A 21,429-nucleotide genomic window follows, 5' to 3' on the forward strand; every position below is an offset into this window, starting at 1 on the left:
CAGCATGATGCTGCCGTCACCATGCTTCACCGTAGGGATGGTGCCATGTTTCCTCCAGACGTGACGCTTGGCATTCATACCAAAGAGTTCAGTCTTGGTTTCATCAGACCAGAGAATCTTGTTTCTCATGGTCTGAGAGTCCTTTAGGTGCCTTTTGGCAAACTCTAAGCGGGCTGTCCTTTGCCTTTTACTGATAAGTGGCCTCCATCTGGCCACTCTGCCATAAAGGTCTGATTTGGTGGACTGCTGCAAATATGGTTGTCCTTCTGGAAGGTTCTCCTATCTCTGGAGCTCTGTCAGAGTGGCCATCAGGTTCCTGAACACATCCCTGACCAAGTCCCTTCTCCCCCGATTGTTCAGTTTGGCCGGGCAGCCAGCTCTAGGAAGAGTCTTAGTGGTTCCAAGCTTCTTCCATTTAAGACATATGGAGGCCACTCTGTTTTTGGGGACCTTCAATGCTGCAGACAATTTTTGGTACCCTTCCCCAGAGCTGTGCCTCTCGGAGGTCTGCGGACAATTCCTTCAATCTTATGGCTTGGTTTTTCCTCAGGCATGCACTGTCAACTGTGGGACCTTTTATACAGGCAGGTGTGTCCCTTTCCAAATCATGTCCAATCAATTTTTCTTACCACAGGTGGACTCCAATCAAGTTGTAGAAACATCTCAAGGATGATTAATGGAAACGGGATGCACCTGAGCTCAATTTCGAGTTTCATAGCAAAGGGTCCGAATACTTATGTAAATAAGGTATTTCTGTTTATAAATTTTTTAATACATTTGCAAAAATGTTCAAACATGTTTTCTCTTTGTCATTATGGGGTATTGCGTGTAGATTGAGAAAAAATATAATATAATACATTTTAGAATAAGGCTGTAACTTAACAAAATGTGGAAAAGGGGCAGGTTTGCTCGCGCATGCACGGATTTTAAAGCAACGATATTCAAGTGATAGGCTGTTTTAAAACTCAGCTGTAATAAAAAATACATCTTTACCATTAAAAAATAAGAAAAAAACTGAAAACCAGATGGATATGGGTATATTAGATGCGCCTTCGGTCTTTATTTTACTGTAGCGTAGACTATGATGCAGCAAATATAGGACTACCTGTCACAAGTAAAAAGGTTACCGTGATGATATGGTAGGTCTACATGCATTGTGATCTGCGCTCCATACTGAGATGGACTATCTGTCCCCACCCTGTGCGTTGATGATTCATCAGGCCGTAGAGAAGCCAGATTTAAACATCGCATATCATTTAACAGTTCAATTTAACGCCATGCTGTTCATGTAAATCATTTATTATAATATACCGTTTTTATCTCGGGAAAAGGGAGTGGTTTTGGGAGGTAAATCTCGTTAAATCTCAGTAACCGGGTTCCCGCCATTCCACCCCAATGCCTACCATGTAAGAGGAAGACACTTTTTCCCCTAAAATAAAGAACATCTAAATTGTATGAGGTCACCCTCCCTCAGTTTAGGCTTACGGTACTAAATAGCCTGCAGATGAACAATATACACTACCGGTCAAAAGTTTTAGAACACCTACTCATTAAATGGTTTTTCTACATTTTAACTATTTTCTACATTGTAGAATAATAGTGAAGACATCAAAACTATGTATTACTTTAAGACATGAAGGACAGTCAATACGGAAAATATCAAGAACTTTGAAAGTTTCTTCAAGTGCAGTCGCAGAAACCATCAATCGTTATGATGAAACTGGCTCTCATGAAGACCGCCACAGGAAAGGAAGGCCCAGAGTTACCTCTGCTGCAGAGGATAAGTTCATTAGAGTTACCAGCCTCAGACATTGCAGCCCAAATAAGTGCTTCAACGAGTTCAGGTAACAGACAAATCTCAACATCAGCTGTCCAGAGGAGACTGTGTGAATCAGGCATTCATGGTGGAATTGCTGCAAAGAAACCACTACTAAAGGATACCAATAATAAGAAGACTTGCTTGGGCCAAGAAAGACGATCAATGGACATTAGACTGGTGGAAATCTGTCCTTTGCTCTGGAGTCCAAATTGGAGATTTTTGGTTCCAACCACTGTGTCTTTGTGAGACGCGGTGTTGGTGAACGGATGATCTCTGAATGTGTATTTCCCACCGTAAAGCATGGAGGAGGAGGTGTTATGGTGGGGTTGCTTTGCTGGTTACACTGTCAGTGATTTATTTCGAATTCAAGGCACACTTAACCAACATGGCTACCACAGCATTCTGCAGTGATACGCCATCCCATCTGGTATGGGCTTCGTGGGACTATAGTTTGTTTTTCAACAGGACAATGACCCAACATACCTCCAGGCTATGTAAGGGCTATTTTACCAAGAAGGAGAGTGATGGAGAGCTGCATCAGATAACATGGCCTCCTCCTCAATCCCCCAAACTCAACCAAATTGAGATGGTTTGGGATGAGTTGGACAGCAGAGTAAAGGAAATGCAGCCAACAAGTGCTCAGCATATGTGGCAACTCCTTCAAGACTGTCAGAAAAGCATTCCAGGTGACGCTGGTTGAGAGAATGCCAAAAGTGTGCAAGCTGTCATCAAGGCAAAGGGTGGCTATTTGAAGAATCTCAAATATAAAATACATTTTTATTTGTTTAGCACTTTTGGTTTACTACATGATTCCATATGTGTTATTTCATAGTGTTGATGTCTTCGCTATTATTCTACAATGTAGAAAATTGTACAAACAAAGAAAAACCCTTGAATGAGTAGGTGTTCTAAAACTTTTGACAGGTAGTGTAGCTCAATGCTATTTTGTAAGATGCAGGTGGTGGTATCACAACATGTCAGTCAGATGTTCAATGGCAGGCGACAGTAGCTCATTATTGGCTCTTTTATACCTGCTGTATCGCTCTCTTTCTCTCTCAATCTCACACACACATACACAGCACGACAGCAGCATTTGCACTCCTCCCTCTTGTCACTCCTCCTCTCTCACCTCCTCCGCAGATCAAAGTGACCCTTCTCTTCACCTCTGGGACCCATGGCTAGAACAGGAGTAGAGAGATATGTCTTGGTCTATTAAAGGACCTCTTCGGTTGTAGCTGTGTTCTTGCCTGAAAGGGTTTAATGGAGTTGAACTAAGGGCAATTAGCTGGCCGAGACACATGGTGCTCCAGTGGAGCAGTGGGACTTACCCGGGCCAGTCCAATCGCCGTCAATCTTAGAGAGAAGGCTTCTCATATTCCCGTACTACGTAGAAGCACACAGCACAAGGCATAAGGAATATAGACTCACAATGCTTTTCAAAAGAGCGCACCGAATCATATTAAAAGGGAGATACACACCTCTTAGGATGTAGTCAGTTCTGCTCCATATGCCTTTACAATGAACGGAACGGACATACTTTGTTATTTATCTACCACCACTCTTAAAAATAGGCTACGTTTCATCAGAAATGCGAAAGAATGTAGAATCCAGTCAATTCTACGACACTTTTACACGGACAAAGACCGAGATGGATGTATTTCCTACTGTGTAGCACCACTGTAACACACGTTGAAATTGTATAACGCTCTATTATTAATAGTGACAGCTGTACCCTGGCTAGCGAGTGCCGGAGTCGGTGCTAGTGGTGCTAGCTCGTAGCACCTGATCCATTTCCCTCCCCATGTCCGTGTTCACACATGAGTGCTTTGATTGACGATGACATTTATGGGCTCCGGCTCGAACAACACCCCGTGTCGAGTGTCCCCAGGGGCATCCCGGTCCCTCGCCTCCATCAGCCTGGCACACTCTAGAGTTGGTCAACCGCGCCAGTCCCCTAGGACTGTATGAACACATCTAGTTAGAACAAATCCTAGTTAAAAACACATCCTAGTTTGAACACATCCTAGCTAGATTTTCTTTTAGTTGAAACACACACATCCTGTTCCTAGTTGGAACACACATCCTATTCCTAGTTGGAACACACACATCCTATTCCTAGTTGGAACACACACATCCTGTTCCTAGTTGGAACACACACATCCTGTTCCTAGTTGGAACACACACTTCCTGTTCCTAGTTGGAACACACACTTCCTGTTCCTAGTTGGAACACACACTTCCTGTTCCTAGTTGGAACACACACTTCCTGTTCCTAGTTGGAACACACACTTCCTGTTCCTAGTTGGAACACACACTTCCTGTTCCTAGTTGGAACACACACTTCCTGTTCCTAGTTGGAACACACACTTCCTGTTCCTAGTTGGAACACACACTTCCTGTTCCTAGTTGGAACACACACTTCCTGTTCCTAGTTGGAACACACACTTCCTGTTCCTAGTTGGAACACACACTTCCTGTTCCTAGTTGGAACACACACTTCCTGTTCCTAGTTGGAACACACACTTCCTGTTCCTAGTTGGAACACACACTTCCTGTTCCTAGTTGGAACACACACATCCTGTTCCTAGTTGGAACACATCCTAGTTATTCTAGTTTTGAAAATCAGCACTTTCTTTCAGAATAGGCCTAAACACACCAGCAAGGCCAAAGCCCCAATCCAAGATGGGAACACAACCGTCAGTGCCTATTTAAATATATGTAGTGCTTTGATTCTAACTCACTCTATTTGGCCCTCCCCTTCTGTCTTCTCCATTAGAATTAGCCAGAGGGAGGATGATAGAAGGGGTTAGATTAGAAGGTCCCGGTGTTTCTCCATTCCAATAAGTGTCAGTCAGGTGGATGGTTGTGAGATGGTTTGTATATGGTTGTGAGAGGATTCACTCTTTGTTCTCCTGCAACAGAAGCAGCAGCTTCTTCTGCTGTCTCTGTCTCTGTCTGGCTCCTTTCATCACAGGGGCATTGTGTATGGATTTACTGCCCTCAATGCCCCCAGGAGGGAGATTTGATTCCACTGCACTGGCTAATCTCTGTCTCCTCTCTCTTCCCCTCTTTATCTCTCTCTCGCGCTCTCTCTCTCTCGCTACTCTCTCTTCTTTTTTCTACTACTTATCTCAAATCTTCTTTTTACCGTCTGCTCCTTATATCTCCCCCCCCCCCTACCTTCATACAGCCACTCTCACTCCCCGGGCTCCATGGCGGCGGCGGTGCAAGGCAGCGAATGGTCTTGCGGCCGATGCACCTTCCTGAACGCAGGGGCGGCGCCGCGCTGCTCCATCTGTGAGGCACCTCGCCAGAAGCCTGACCTAAACCAGATCCTGAGGCTGAGCAGCACCGAAGAGCAGCAACGCTGGGCCTGCCCCCGCTGCACCCTCAACAACCCCCAGGGCTCCGGCGCCTGCACCATCTGTGGCTTTGGACCCTCGCCAAGCACCCCCACACCGACCACAACCATGGCCACCATCGCCAATGGCCTCGTGCCGCCGGAGACTCCCACGCCTGTCATGACTCCCACGGTTCTCCTGGAGCCCCGCGGGCAGCAGCCGTCCAAGGAGGAGGCTCTGAGGAGGTCAGAGAGCAACGGGGAGGTGGGGGGCCTGAGTGGCCCGGGTGGACCCGAGGGGCAGCAACACCACCACTTGGGCTGGGCGTGCCCGCGATGCACACTTCATAATACTCCTGTTGCACTGTCGTGTTCGGCCTGCGGGGGACCAAGGAAACTGTCGCTGCCCAAGATCCCCCCTGAGGCGTTGGTGGTGCCCGAAGTGCGCACGCCCGTGCTAGGGTTTCCCGTCCACGTGGCCCCTGTCCCCCCGCTCCTCATTGACTTGACGGATGACTCACCCACTGCAGGCGAACCCCAGGAGCCCCCCCACAGCCACTTGCCCCCACCGCCACGCTCCTCCCCTTTCACGCCCTTCTCCTCTCTCCAGAACAACCCGGTGCCCCGCAGCAGGAGAGAGGTGCCCCCACCGGGGCGTCCGCCCAATCCTAACCCCAATGCCCCAAGCCCAACTTCTCCCTCCACGGCCTGCGTGCTGCCCCAGCACTGCCCTGCCCTCTGCCCTGCCAAGCCCAAGCACGCCCAGCCCCAGGAGCCCTCCTTCCCCAACAAGCGCCACAGCATCCTGGAGGAAGGTGACGGCACCCACCCCCTTCCTTATCACACCTCCCACACCCCCGTCACATCGCCACCCACCTGGAAGTGCCATGGATGCTCCCTGCCCAACCTGAGCGACTCGTCCAAGTGCGAGGCATGCCACTCGTCGCGGGCCGGCGCCGACCTCATCGACCTGGTGGGCTGCGAGTCGGTGCGCTTCACGCCAGCAAACCCCTCTAGTCCGGACTCCAGCACCTGGGCCTGCTCCAAGTGTACCCTACGCAACCCCACCGGGATGACCAAGTGCTCGGCCTGCTGCTCCTCCAAACTGCACGGCTTCCAGGAGCCTAGTTCTCACTGCTGCCCGCACTGCAGGCTCACCGGCCCCTGCTACTGCTCCTCAGCCTCCTCCACATTGTCTTCTGGACACAAAGCCAGAAAACAGGCCCGGGTCTACCCCTCGCCCTCGGCCACCAACACCTCCTCCTCTTCTCCCTCATCCTCGTCCTTCTCTTCCTCGTGCACACTGCTGCAGGAGAAGCAGTGGGGCTGTCCGGCGTGTACGCTGCTCAACGACACCAAGTCGAAGAACTGCGCGGCATGCCACACGCCTCAGCAGTACCTGACACTGCGCAAGGTGGCCAAGCCGCTTAGGAGGAGGGAGAGCATGCACGTGGAGGCGAGACGGCGCAACGACGAGGGCGAAGCCAAGGAACTCTGGGAGAACATCACTACCTTCTGTCGAGAGGTAAGCCATCTGGAAACATGACGTTGGGAAATTGATTGTGTTTCATGATTTTCAAAAGCTAATAGTTTTCTTACTAAAGAGCATGGGTCAAGACAACTGACATAATACGCTAGCAACTTAAATCAGTTTCCAAGTACAGAACACAATTTTTCCCCTGCTGGGTGGTGGCTGGTAGCCATTTTGTTTCTTAAGAGCTCACCACTGACACATCAGCATCTCTTTCAATGGAGATGAATAGTCAAGAAGCTTCCCAAACAGCATGTTTCATTGTGCCATGAAGAGTGAATCCGTTAGGGTTGTTTTACATGCGTCACACTGCAACACTGAAATGCCATACAGCACAGGGTTTTTTCTGGATGGAAAAAGGGCTTAGGTGGTTGGCGTGACAGTAATTAAGTAACGAGCCTTGGCTTGTGCGAGCCGGAACAGCTCACAGTGCAGGAGCCTATCTCCTTTTTCTGTGAGCGTGAGGCAGGTCGATGTACATGCACAGAGAATTTAGTAGTTTTAAAGATAGTTTTTTGCAATTATTATTTGCATTTTTCCATGTATAATGCTGTGTTCTTTTGCTCAAACATAGTAACAAAATGAATACTTCTAAATTAATTGTTTTTGTCATTTTCAATTATCCCTAAGTGTTTTGCTTTTATTATGGTGATTGTTAGTTCTCAAAGGTTATATCATTACAAAATATATAGGTCCATTATCTTTTCTACATACTTTATATCTGGTTTTACTCATTTAAGTTTACACTGAAAGCGTTTTTCCACACAGAAAATAAAAACTACCAGTCGTTTTCAATCTTTAGTTTAGTTATATTTTTTAACTTAGGCGACCCGAAAAAACGCTTAGGCGGCTCGCCTAAGGATTACAATGGCAGAGAAATACTAATACCCCGGCTTCTTTACCATGCTTCCAGCGATCAACCCGCTACTGCGATCAGCCTCATTTTTAAAGATGCTACCAAGAGACCCTTATAGGCTGCTGATGCTGTTGTTGTTGTTTCTGTTTGCGCTCGTCTGCTCGTTAGTACATTTCTAAGGGGGAACTGGGGTCTCTGTTTATCCCAAATAATCCCTCCCGTCAGAGGGAAGTCATTCCGAAACCAGAGGAAAGCTCCAAGTCAGATGAGCTTGCTCGTCTCATAATGGATTCCAATTATTTGTTGTTTGTCCTAAAAATGCTCCGAAGGGAAGTTGTTCTGTTTGTCGATGAGTAAGTTACTCGCAAGCCCAGAGTCTTGTGTGGATCATATTTATTGTTGCAATAAGTGCATATAGGCTACCGCTGCAACAACATAACATTGAGATGAGGGGGTTATAAAGCCCATAAGGATCTGTCGATCACGTCCAGGCTGGTGTTTAAGTGAGCTACCCAAATGTAAGCCCATTTAGCCTAATTTAGTCAGTTTTCATCTGTGTCCTGTTACTGATGTTGACCTAAGTTAGCGTAGCACTTACCTACACTGTCCTAACTTCCTAGACCTGTGCTAGAGTGAAGTTTCCCCTAGGTCAGCATCTAGGGGCAACTTCAACCTATTACACCATGCTACCCCTGGTACACTTTCTGATCCGCATAAGACTTTATGTCTCTCTGACTCTACTTTCTCTCACATAGACACTACCAGTCGGTTTCAGTCTTCAATTCACACAAGGAAACATGAATCATAATTTGTTTTTAATTAATAGGTGAGGTTTTTAGAATGGTGAGATGGTCGCATGCAAGTCAACATTGGTCAGTTCAATTGCATTTCACTTTCAATTTTTCTAACTAAACTTTGATATGACATGTTTAATGAACTATTACAGGAGGATTGACCGTTTATCAAGGGGTCAACATAAATGTCAGTCTGGAAAAAAGAATCAAGTTATTTTCATAAATGGAGAAAACCTAATTACAACCTAATCTCCAGATTAAAATATCCTAATGTAGATTGGCGTCCCTTTTCCCCACCACTCGTTGTTAAATATACTGAGGGGTTCCTGATTTCTTAAACGTTGAAATCATGAAATCTACTTATTCATTTCACTGAGGGAGAAAGGGTAATGTGTAACCTTTACATTATGTCAGGATGTGTTATTGTTAGCCATCGGGGGTCCTATGGGAGGAGAAGAGACACGGTCTGATACAAGTCACCATGACAGCCCGTGAGTTGGGGAGGAGTGAGGAATTCGGGCAGAGGTCAGGTTATATGAAGTGAGGAAGAACATATATCACTAATGTTCTGGATAGCAACAAAGGGGTATTGGCCGTTCAGATGCGTAAGGAGGGGCTCAGCACATGAGAAAGGGTTAAATATCAGTGAGTGTGTGAATATGTGCTTTGTCTGTTCAGATGTTTGATCCTTTGGGGGAATGAACTTTTATAGTGTCCGTCAAATGTCTTACTCTGTTATTTAGAACCTAACAATACTGAGCAAAAATATAAACACAACATGCAACAATTTCAATGATTTTACCGAATTACAGTTCATATGAGGAAATCAGTCAATTGAAATCAATTCATTAGGCCCACAACTATGGATTTCACATGACGGGGAAAACAGATATGCGTCTGTTGGTCACAGATACCTTTAAAAAACGTAGGGGGAGGCCTCCCAGGTGGCGCAGCGGTCTAAGGCACTACATTGTAGTGCTTGAGGTGTCATTACAAACCCGGGTTTGATCCCAGGCTGTGTCACAACCGGCCGTGATACAGCGGGAGTCCCTTAGGGCGGCGCACACTTGGCCCAGTGTCGTCCGGGTTAGGGGAGGGTTTGGCCGGGGGGCTTTACTTGGCTCATCGTGCTCTAGTGACTCCTTGTGGTGGGCCGGGTGCCCGCAGGCTGTCAGCGGTCGTCAGTTGAACGGTGTTTCATCCGACACATTGGTGCAGCTGGCTTCCGAGTTAAGTGGGCGGGTGTTAAGCAGCATGGTTTGGCGGGTCATGTTTCGGACCATGCATTACTCGACCTTCGCCTCTCCCGAGCCCGTTGGGGAGTTTTTATAAAAAGGTAGGGGTGAACCAGTCAAAGAACCAGTCAGTATCTGGTGTGACTAAATCCGACCAATCAAAGTGCTTATGCACGAGCACTGACCCAAAACGACTCGTTGGGTCTTTTAGTATACTGAACAAAATATAAATGCAACATGTAAAGTGTTGGTCTCATGTTTCATGAGCTGAAATAAAATATCCAAGTAATCCATACTCACAAAAAGCTTATTTCTCTCAAATGATGTAAACAAATGTACAATTTCTCCTTTGCCAAGATAATCCATCCATCTGACAGGTGTGACATATCAAGAAGCTGATTAAACAGCATGGTCATTACACAGGTGCACCTTGTGCTGGGGGACATTAAAAGGCATCTCTAAGATGTGCAGTTTTATAACACAACACAATGCCACAGATGTCAAGTTTTGAGGGAGTGTGCAATTGGTATTCTGACTGCAGGAATGTCCACCAGAGCTATTGCCAGAGATTTTAATTTTAATTTCTCTACCATAAGCCACCTCCAACGTTGTTTTAGAGAATGTGGCAGTGCCTCCAACTAGACTCACACCCGCAGACCACATGTAACCACGTCAGCCCAGGACCTCCACCTGTGGAATCGTCTGAGACCAGTCAACCGGACAACTAATGAAACTGTTGGTTTGCACAACCAAAGAATTTCTTTACAAACTGTCAGAAACCGTCTCAAGGAAGCTCATCTGTGTGGTCGTTGTCCTCACCAGGGTCTTGACCTGACTGCCGTTCGGCTTTGTAACCGACTTCAGTGGGCAAAAGCTCACCTTCGATGGCCACTGGCACACTGGAGGAGTTTGCTCTTCACGGATGAATCCCGGTTACAACTCTACCAGGAAGATGACAGACGTATGGCGTCGTGTGGGCGAGTGGTTTGCTGATGTCAACGTTGTGAACAGACTGCCCCATTGTGGCAGTGGGGTTATGGTATGAGCAGGCATAAGCTACGGACGACGAACACAATTGCATTTTATCGATGGCAATTTGAATGCACAGAGATCCCGTGACAAGATCCTGAGGCCCATTGTCGTGCCATTCATCCGCCGCCATCACCTCATGATTCAGCATGATAATGCACGGCCTCATGTCACAAGGATCTGTACACAATTCCCGGAAGCTGAAAATGTACCAGTTCTTCCATGGCCTGCATACTCACCAGATTAGCTGGATCGACATGTACAGCAGCGTGTACCAGTTCCCGCCAATATCCAGCAACTTCTATGCCCTATTTTTTTTAAAGTATCTTTCTAGGGAGTTTTTCCTAGCCACCATGCTTCTGCACCTGCATTACTTGCTGTTTGGGGTTTTAGGCTTCTGTATAGCACTTTGTGACATCAACTGATGTAAGAAGAGCTTTATAAATACATTTGATTGATTGATCTGTAACCAACAGATGCATATCTGTATTCCCAGTCATGTGAAGTTCATAGATTAGGGCCTAATGATTTTTTTCAATTGACTGATTTCCTTATATGAACTGTAACTCAGTAAAGTAATTGAAATTCTTGCATGTTGCATTTATATTTATGTTCAGTGTAATTGATTGCAGCCATTTTTTTAATGTATAGGATTCATAATTTTCAATAAATATAGTACCTAACATATGATTTGGCCCAATTTTTTTTAACAATAAGTTAGACATGAGGAATCCAAAGAAATGGTAAAAAGCGACCCACCGACCCCCACACCCCACGCCAAACCCACCGCAACAACGAGTATATAGTATATATTCTCTGTCTGACCACTAGATGGTGCTGTTCCTGCAATTAGGTGATTTATTTTAAATAATCAAATACAAAATATCATATTGGTTTAAGCAGTCTATGAACAAGGTATGACAGCAATCCATGCTTTGGTTTTGTTGTCCACTTTTTAGCATTCGTTTTAGCATTTGTGGCACAAATCCAATACAAGTCAATGGAACCTATATTAGCATTTTGACACTTCATGTCCAAACCTGTCCTAAAGGAGTGGTATTGGAACTTTTTCAGTGGGCACCCCATTTTATTCCTCCTGAATTTCTGGGGACCCGATTATTTATTTATTTTTTCTCCTATAATTTCTCGCAACCCCACGCAAAATCTAATGACACAAACTTAATTTTCAAATCAATAAATAACCTTCAATTCATTGCAACCAATAAATACATTTACTCAATAAAATTGTATTTTTCAAATGATCTTTCTCAAACTTTTGTATATTGTCCCATACAATATATACTTTTTTTTGGGGGGGGGCGACTGAATACCACTGTCCTAAAGTATCTAAAAAAAAGTATTGTTACTTATCGATGATTTGGATGTGAAGCGTGAAAATACGAATATAGGTTCCATCTTTGGATGGGATGCTGTCATACCTGGTCCATAAACTGCTTACAGGCTAAGGAAACCAATTTGGCATTTTGTAATTTGGGTGAACTATCCCTTGAAACTTGAGGGGAGGGTGAGATCATAAAAAAATAATAGCAGGAACAGCCCCATCTAGTAGTCAGAACCTGGTAATATCAGGATGTAAACTCAGCTAAAAAAGAAACGTCCCTTTTTCAGGACCCTGTCTTTCAAAGATAATTCATAAAAATCCAAATACCTTCACAGATCTTCATTGTAAAGGGTTTAAACACTGTTGCCCATGCTTGTTCAGTGAACCATAAACAATTAATGAACATGCACCTGTGGAACAGTCGTTAAGACACTAACCGCTTACAGATGGTAGGCAATTAAGGTCACAGTTATGAAAACATAGGACACTAAAGAGGCCTTTCTACTGACTCTGAAAAACACCAAAAGAAAGATGCCCAGGGTCCCGGCTCATCTGCGTGAACGTGCCTTAGGCATGCTGTAAGGAGGCATGAGTACTGCAGATGTGGTCGGGGCAATAAATTGCAATGTCCGTACTGTGAGACGCCTAAGACAGCGCTACAGGGAGACAGGACGGACAGCTCATCGTCCTCTAAGTGGCAGAATACGTGTAACACCTGCACAGGATCGGTACATCCGGACATCACACCTGCAGGACAGGTACAGGATGGCAACAACAACTGCCTGAGTTACACCAGGAACGCACAATCCCTCCATCAGTGCTCAGACTGTCCGCATTAGACTGAGAGAAGCTGGACTGAGGGCTTGTAGGCCTGTTGTAAGGCAGATCCTCACCAGACATCACCGGCAACAACGTCGCCTATGGGCACAAACCCACCATCGCTGGACCAGACAGGACTGGCAAAAAGTGTTATTCACTGATGAGTCGCAGTTTTGGAATGAACGTTACACCGAGGAATGAACGTTACACCGAGGCCTGTACTCTGGAGTGGGATCGATTTGGAGGTGGAGGGTTCGTCATGGTCTGGGGCGGTGTGTCACAGCATCATCGGACTGAGCTTGTTGTCATTGCAGGCAATCTCAACGCTGTGCGTTACAGGGAAGACATCCTCCTCCCTCATGGGGTACTTTTCCTACGGGCTCATCCTGACATGACCCTCCAGCATGACAATACCACCAGCCATACTGCTCGTTCTGTGCGTGATTTCCTGCAAGACAGAAATGTCAGTGTTCTGCCATGGCCAGCGAAGAGCCCAGCTCTCAATCCCATTGAGCACGTCTGGGAGGACTAGGGCCATTCCCCCCAGAAATGTCCGGGAACTTGCAGGTGCCTTGGTGGAAGAGTGGGGTAACATCTCACAGCAAGAACTGGCAAATCTGGTGCAGTCCATGAGGAGGAGATGCACTGCAGTACTTAATGCAGCTGGTGGCGTCACCAGATACTGACTGTAACTTTTGATTTTGACCCCCCCTTTGTTCCGGGACACATTATTCCATTTCTGTTAGTCACATGTCTGTGGAACATGTTCAGTTTATGTCTCAGTTGTTAAATCTTGTTATGTTCATACAAATATTTACACATGTTAAGTTTGCTGAAAATAAACGCAGTTGACAGTGAGAGGACGTTTCTTGTTTTTGCTGAGTTTAGGATGGCACATAAACCTATCAACTTCGATGACTAATTTCTCTGAACAGGAGGAAAAAAACAACACCAAATTCACTGAGAATACATTACATAGCATGAAAAAACTAAACTCAGAGCCGCAGCTTCATACTCTTTGTCAGAGAACTGGTTTTGGGGTCCATATGTGGCTTTTGACCATTTCTGTGGATTTCTCATGTCTTAAACACATTTCCATCCAGAAACACTGTGTAAAAAACAATACAAAAATCAAGACACCTGTGATGGAAACAGGACTTTTGGTACAATTTTATAAATGCTGACAGATAATTTTTTGGTTTGACATGGTTGGATCTTTTTGTGTTAGTAAAATGTATTGCGCAAGAAATGGTTGTGGAAACACATTTATGCACAAATATTGATATAATAACCTTCATATCAAAGTAAACTTGGAGTCCCGCGACGATATGGTGTGTGATCCTCCCACTATGACTCGGGAAAACCATACAGTTTATTGCAGTGTTTATTAGGCTACAAATGAAATAACTTATGAACTTCACAGGGTGGTGAAAGTGCACAGTGATCTTGATGCTCCTTTCCAATACATATTGAGTGTCTGATCCTGGTGACATGATGATCGATACTTAAAATGCAGATTTTAGAATATTCACATGATAATATGTCACCATTTCGATGGAAACCTAGCTAGTGTTAAACATTTTTTTTTTGCTCCAAGTCAATTGTCAGGTACTATATTTTTTGAATATTAAATGAATCCTATGAATTAAAATGCCCAATTTGTGTGCAGTCATTTAGCTTAATTACTCAGATCAAATTATATTTCAACAAAATAATGTTTCAGGAATGCTAACCTTATATATTTCCAACTACAGAAAGGATTTCAGAACAATCTGAGATGGTAGGTGTCATGGCTGATGAAATGACATGGAACGACGCCCACAAAAGAGGGAAGATGGCAGCATCTGTTACTAGCTCACTTTTTAACGTTTTCCAAATCAAATTGTATTGGTCACATACACATGGTTAGCAGATGTTAATGCGAGTGTAGCGAAATGCTTGTGCTTCTAATTCCGACAGTGCAGTAATTTATAACAAGTAATCTAACAATTCCACAGCAACTACCTTATACACACAAATGTAAAGGGAAGGAATAAGAATATGTACATGTAAATATATGGCTGAGCGGCATAGGCGAGATGCAATAGATGGTATGAAATACAGTATATACATATGAGATGAGTAATGTAAGATATGTAAACATTATTGAAGTGGCATTATTTAAAGTGGCTAGTGATCCATTTCTATAAGTGGGCAAGGATTTGAGTCCGTATGTAGGCAGCAGCCTCTCTGTGTTAGTGATGGCTGTTTAACAGTCTAATGGCCTTGAGATAGAAGCTGTTTTTCAGTCTCTCGGTCCCAGCTTTGATGCACCTGTACTGACCTCGACTTCTGGATGGTAGCGAGGTGAACAGGCAGTGGCTCGGGTGGTCGTTGTCCTTGATCATCTTTTTGGCCTTCCTGTGACATCCGGTGCTGTAGGTGTCCTGGAGGGCAGGTAGTTTGCCCCCGGTGATGCGTTGTGCAGACCGCACCACCCTCTGGAGAGCCTTGCTCTTGAGAGTGGTGCAGTTGCCTTACCAGGCGGTGATACAGCCCGACAGGATGCTCTCAATTGTGCATCTGTAAAAGTTTGTGAGGGTTTTAGGTGACAAGCCAAATTTCTTCAGCCTCCTGAGGTTGAAGAGGTGCTGCTGCGCCTTCTTCACCACACTGTCTTTGTGGGTGGACCATTTCAGTTTGTCTCCACTAATGTTCCGTCGATGTGGATGGGGGGGTGCTCCCTCTGTTGTTTCCTGAAGTCCACAATCATCTCCTTTGTTGACGTAGAGTGAGAGGTTGTTTTCCTGACACCACACTCCGAGTGCCCTCATCTCCTCCCTGTAGGCCGTCTCGTCGTTGTTGGTAATCAAGCCCACTACCTTTGTGTCGTCTGCAAACTTGACGATTGAGTTGGAGGCGTGCATGGCCACGCAGTAATGGGTGAACAGAGAGTACAGGAGGGGGCTGTCGACACTGTTAAATCGGCATTGAAAAAAGCCACAGTATTCCATCATGAATGCGGCATGAAGTGTTTACAAGTTTACCTAGGCCTAAATCGTCATGGGGGGAGGATTGAAACTGCAACATAGTCGCTCACACATTTCATTCCATGTGGAGGGTATCGTGTTCATCATGGCAAAACGTTGGCTCGACCTTGCATTATTCATGTCAAATGCTACTCTGTGAGTTGCAGGTTCACCCTTGGAAGCGTGTGTGGGAAGCAGGCTATAGAGGAAGGATGTTAGAGAGATCCTCTCTTCCTCTGGAACAATTAGGCTAAATGTACAGTTGAAGTCGGACGTTTACATACACTTAGGTTGGAGTCATTAAAACTCATTTTTCAACCACTCCACAAATGTATCGTTAACAAACTATAGTTTTGGCAAGTCGATTAGGACATCAACTTTGTGCATGACACAAGTAATTTTTCCAACAATTGTTTACAGACAGATTATTTCATTTATAATTCACTGTATCACAATTCCAGTGGGTCAGAAGTTTACATACACTAAGTTGACTGTTTCCTTTAAACAAGCTTTAGAGGCTTCTGATAGGCTAATTGACATCATTTGAGTCAATTGGAGGTGTACCTGTGGATGTATATCAAGGCCTACCTTCAAAATCAGTGCCTCTTTGCTTGACATCATGCGACAATCTAAAGAAATCATTCAAGACCTCAGAATAAAAATTGTAGACCTCCACAAGTGTGGTTCATCCTTGGGAGCAATTTCCAAATGCCTGAAGGTACCACGTTCATCTGTACAAACAATAGTACGTAAGTATAAACACCATGGGACCACGCAGCTGTCATACCGCTCAGGAAGGAGAAGCGTTCTGTCTCCTAGAGATGAACGTACTTTGGTGCGAAAAGTGCAAATCAATCCCAGAACAACAGCAAAGGACCTTGTGAAGATGCTGGAGGAAACAGGTACAAAAGTATCTATATCCACAATAAAACGAGTCCTATATCGACATAACCTGAAAGGCCGTTCAGCAAGGAAGAAGCCACTGCTCCAAAACCGCCATAAAAAAGCCAGACTACAGTTTGCAACTGCACATGGGGACAAAGATTATACTTTTTGGAGGAATGTCCTCTGGTATGATGAAACAAAAATAGAACTGTTTGGCCATGTTGACCATCGTTATGTTTGGAGGAAAAAGGGGGAGGCTTGCAAGCCGAAGATCACCGTCCCAACCGTGAAGCACTGGGGTGGCAGCATCATGTTGTGGGGGTGCTTTGCTGTAGGAGGGACTGGTGCACTTCACAAAATAGATGGCATCAAGAGGAGGGAAAATTATGTGGACATATTGAAGCAACATCTCAAGACATCAGTCAGGAAGTTAAAGCTTGGTCGCAAATGGGTCTTCCAAATGGACAATGACCCCAAGCATACTTCCAAAGCTGTTGCAAAATGGCACAACAAATGGCACAAGGACAACAAAGTCAAGGTATTGGAGTGGCCATCACAAAGCCCTGACCTCAATCCTATAGAAAATTTGTGGGCAGAACTGAAAAAGCGAGTGCGAGCCTACAAACCTGACTCAGTTACACCAGCTCTGTCAGGAGAAATGGGCCAAAATTCACCCAACTTATTGTGAAAAGCTTGTCGAAGTCTACCCGAAATGTTTGACCCAAGTTAAACAACTTAAAGGCAACGCTACCAAATACTAATTGAGTGTATGTAAACTTCTGACCCACTGGGAATGTGATGAAAGAAATTAAAGCTGAAATTAATCATTCTCTCTACTATTATTCTGACATTTCACATTCTTAAAATAAAGTGGTGATCCAAACTGACCTAAGACAGGGAATTTTTACTAGGATTAAATGTCAGGAATTGTGAAAAACTGAGTTTAAATGTAAATGGCTAAGGTGTATGTAAACTTCCGACTTAAACTGTATTCCTTCATATGTTCTTTCTCATCCCTCACTTCCAATATCATAACCCTCCTCTTCCTCCTCTCACTTCTATTCTCCCGTGCACCATAACTCCCCTTCCCCTTTCCTCTGTGGCTGTGGCACTACCCATGTGCACACGAAAGGTGAACACGGGCCATTCTATTTTTAGAAACAGGGGAGTAGAGTAACAGCAATTATCCACTTCCCTAAAGCGAATGTAATCAGCGGGGAGCATCGAGCGGCACATCTCAGTTTATGGAGGGTGAAGTCGGCTAAGCACACTCTGTGCCCCCCCCCCCCCCCCCCATGCAGCGCATCTATCTCCCCTGGGGTGCGTCATGACTGCCTCAGCCTAACACAAGATGATAAAATAGTTCCTCCGGTATATAGACGATAGGGCTACCACTCAGAAGTTGGCATGCACAGAGCGCCACAGGCCACTCCAAAGCCACTCTATAGATACAGGATGTAACGGTTCGTCTTGGATTTCCTGACGTGGTCTTGTGTCCTTCTTGGTCAAAGAGAAGAGAGCTTCGATGATTACAATGTTGTGGAGGCATATCTCCTGTCTAGCCATTCCAGTCACAGACAAGGAGATCAAGAACGGGAGCTATATGAGAGTGCAGCAAAGATGGTGTTGAGATAGATTGTCCTTAAACTAAGGCAACAATCCACATAGACAATATCCCTCCATGGTCTTCCACTTGAGGTTTTAAGCAATAAAGAAATAGCCCCAAGTGTGCCCATCCTCTGTACGATTTAATACAGGGGAACGACACTGATGCAGGTTGGCATTCTCTCTAACCTGTAAAGCCCTGTGTGGTGAAAACATTGTTTCTCAGCTACCACCAACAACTTTTGGAGCGTGCAGAGTAAACTGAACATATGAATTGTTTCCTGTTGACGACATCATATGTTCCTCTTGTCCCTTCTGTTTTCCATGAAATAGCCCAGGCTTTATAACAGCACAATTCACACAGTAGGCCTACATGTGGATTTGAACTGAAAGCAACAGCGACAAGGCGCTGTCCACTTGGACAAATTTCAACCGTCACACGATTTAACTGGTCATAGCGGCTCGTGTTTTACAATAAGCCACTGTAAATGACGCCGGTTATCGGTGCTCTTTTGATGTGATGGCGGTGTGCCACTGTCACGTCGGCTCAATAGCCATCCGTCACTACTGTTACCACGATCAATAGGTTGGCTGTAGCGTCGAACTGGGTTGCAGTGAGTGCCAGTCACTCCCCCTCCGCATTCAAACGTCCCAGTACTGATTCAGGTTTCTATAGAGACTCAGACAGCTGGAGTGCTGTTTGCTTTGTTAGCCGGAATAGTCTAGCCATGAACTGTGAGTGCTCTCAGGCATTGGCCCAGCCTTGAGAATTACCCAACACAGTTCCATCGGAGACAGTCAGGCAGTCAGTCAGACCAGCACTGTGTTACGCTGTCGCCCTCACAACAGGCCTCAGACAGCTGGACCTGGCGAGAATAGGTGAAGGGACACTAACGCTGCATGTGACTGTTTGTGTCTTGTCTGTCTGGCTTGCTTGCTGTGGCAGTCTGTCCTATTTTTTTACACGGGTCATGATGACTCGTGTTCTTCGTCCTCGTTTTGCCTTTGATTTCGACGTGTGCAGAAAGTGGACACGCTCCTCATACATGTTTATCCAATTTCTTATACCCTACCGTCTCTGCGAGGTCCGGAGTTGTTGGCGAGGGGTGTTTGGAACTAAAGTACAAAAGGCCTCTCTATTTGCAGGTCTGTAGGGCCAATGCTGAAAGCTCTCCCAACTGCTGTGAAGCAAAGAAAACTTTATCGGTTGCTGGCTAAGCCCAACAACAAACAGGGCGGTGTATACCTCTGAACTACAGAGCCACTGAGTCACTGACAGCCCCGGGGGGGCTAAATCTGCTGGAGCATGATGGGAAATGGGGACAGGGGCCAAAGTGCTGCTGCCGATGTCTGGCACAGTGTCGAGGGCGACAGAAGTGGCTTTTGTGTTGGGCGACGAATGAATTTTCCTCCACCGACTGTGCAACGCCGGGGGTGCTTACAGTACTTTCCACTGGTTCAGGATGCGGGATCCAACTGCTGCCGCCAGTGAGCAGAGGAAATAGGATAGACTAGTCTTTGTATGTGTCCTCTCGGGTTTGTCGAGCAGGGTTTTGGCAGTGACATAGTGTGACACACAGGGTGTGTACTGTAGGTCAGTTAGCCAAAAATGCAAACTGTTATGTTGAACAGGGATCCCTTACGTTTATGTTGAAGTAAACATTTTTGGTGTGTTTCAACGAAGCAATGTTTAGCCCGAGTGAGCGCTTGAAAGTTCTTCACGGCGAGCGCGAGTCCGTGTGTTTCGAAGCGTCACGGTGTAGTTCAGTGTGCCGTCTTCTTGATCTCGGGAGATGCGTTTTGATATATGATAGCACAGCACATTCCATGCTGCGTGTGCGTCTTTATGTGTGTGCAGCAGGGGGAGGCTCCTTTAGCCACATGAACACTCAGTGCCGGTGGTTGTCCTTGTGCTTGTCTCAGCATCCTGTGACTCCTGCAGTGGCCTGCAGGGCTCCAAATGAATCATCATTCGTTTAACACAGACATCAGACAGAAAACTGTAGGCTAGGGTCTGTAATGGCTTATAGGCCTAACCTTAGATCCCTGATAGTGTCATGTTTAGGCTATTTGACGTGTTGTTAGTTCACACATACTGTATTTCCAATATATTGTGGGATTTCCAGAGTGCAGCCAACATACACGTTTTCTCTCAGTGTGGTGACTTAGTCTTGTCTCGACTAGTCTTGATGCCAGTATGATGTTACCCTTGTTCAGCCTTCTCCTCTCCAAGCAAATGTTTCATGCCAGGGCAGTATTTCATCAGACACTACTGATCTTTGAGTGTTTCTCAGCTGGACTGTTATGAATCCTCTGTCTCAGAGTTCTATATCTCTCGTTCTTTCAGAACGTGGTGAACTTCGTGGACGACAGCTTCCCCCCAGGCCCGTGTTCCGTGGGCTTCCCCGAGGGTGACAGCGTCCAGCAGCGAATCAAAAAGTGGCTCCGCCCCCACGAGATCAACTGCAACAACTTCAAGGACCGGGGTGTCAAATGGTCCGTCTTCCGCACCCCGCGGCCTTCGGACATCCTGCAAGGCCTGCTGGGAAACTGTTGGTGAGTTGTCGTCACTGAACGCGTGCAGTGTCGTAGTATCTGTAGCTCAGCTATGTGTGCGTGCGTCCGCGTGCACGTGTCTGCGTGGGTACCAAACCGTGTACAATCTACCTTAAGCAGCGTGTGTTCATGCGTGTGTGTCTGTGGCGTGTGTGTAGAAGTGTATCCACGTGGCATGCGTGTTCAGTGTGCCTGCTGTGCGTCTTGGACACCGTGTTTGTCTCCGTCCTCCCTGGGCTATTCCTAATGTGTTTCTGAATGAATAAACCAACTCCACTCTGCATATGAGAGGTGATCTCTCATCGCTTGTCTTAAAGGTCAGGGGGAATAACAGCAAGAATGAACAAGCACATTGGTGGCCCGTGTAGTTTATCATTGAGCAGTGACTATAGATGTACTCTCTGGGCCTAAAGCAGATAGAGAAGGGAGAAGGTGGGAGGGGGGGAGAGAGAGGTAAAGAGGGAGAGGGAAAGGGGGAGTTTAACCCTCTAGAGTCTAAGCCGGGGGGGAATTGTTTTAAGATGGGCATTCCAAGGATCATTTGATTTAAAATTTTAAGACCCTAAGGTCTACCCTATATCTGAGATACAGTATAAGAAAGATCAGGAAAC

General features: G+C 45.7%; 1 protein-coding gene across 1 annotated transcript in view; it reads left to right on the top strand.

The window, feature by feature from the left end:
* The window catches only part of LOC139541984 (calpain-15-like), an 89,882-nt gene that overhangs the window by 39,926 nt on the left and 28,527 nt on the right, over positions 1 to 21,429 (top strand). Inside the window, exons 2-3 of the mRNA XM_071346936.1 lie at positions 5,009 to 6,683; positions 20,610 to 20,818. Of these exons, the coding sequence (XP_071203037.1) occupies positions 5,009 to 6,683; positions 20,610 to 20,818 (1,884 nt within the window). The remainder of the gene's footprint in view (positions 1 to 5,008; positions 6,684 to 20,609; positions 20,819 to 21,429) is intronic.

Source organism: Salvelinus alpinus, chromosome 17 (genome assembly GCF_045679555.1).
Source record: "Salvelinus alpinus chromosome 17, SLU_Salpinus.1, whole genome shotgun sequence".
Lineage (NCBI taxonomy): Eukaryota > Metazoa > Chordata > Actinopteri > Salmoniformes > Salmonidae > Salvelinus > Salvelinus alpinus.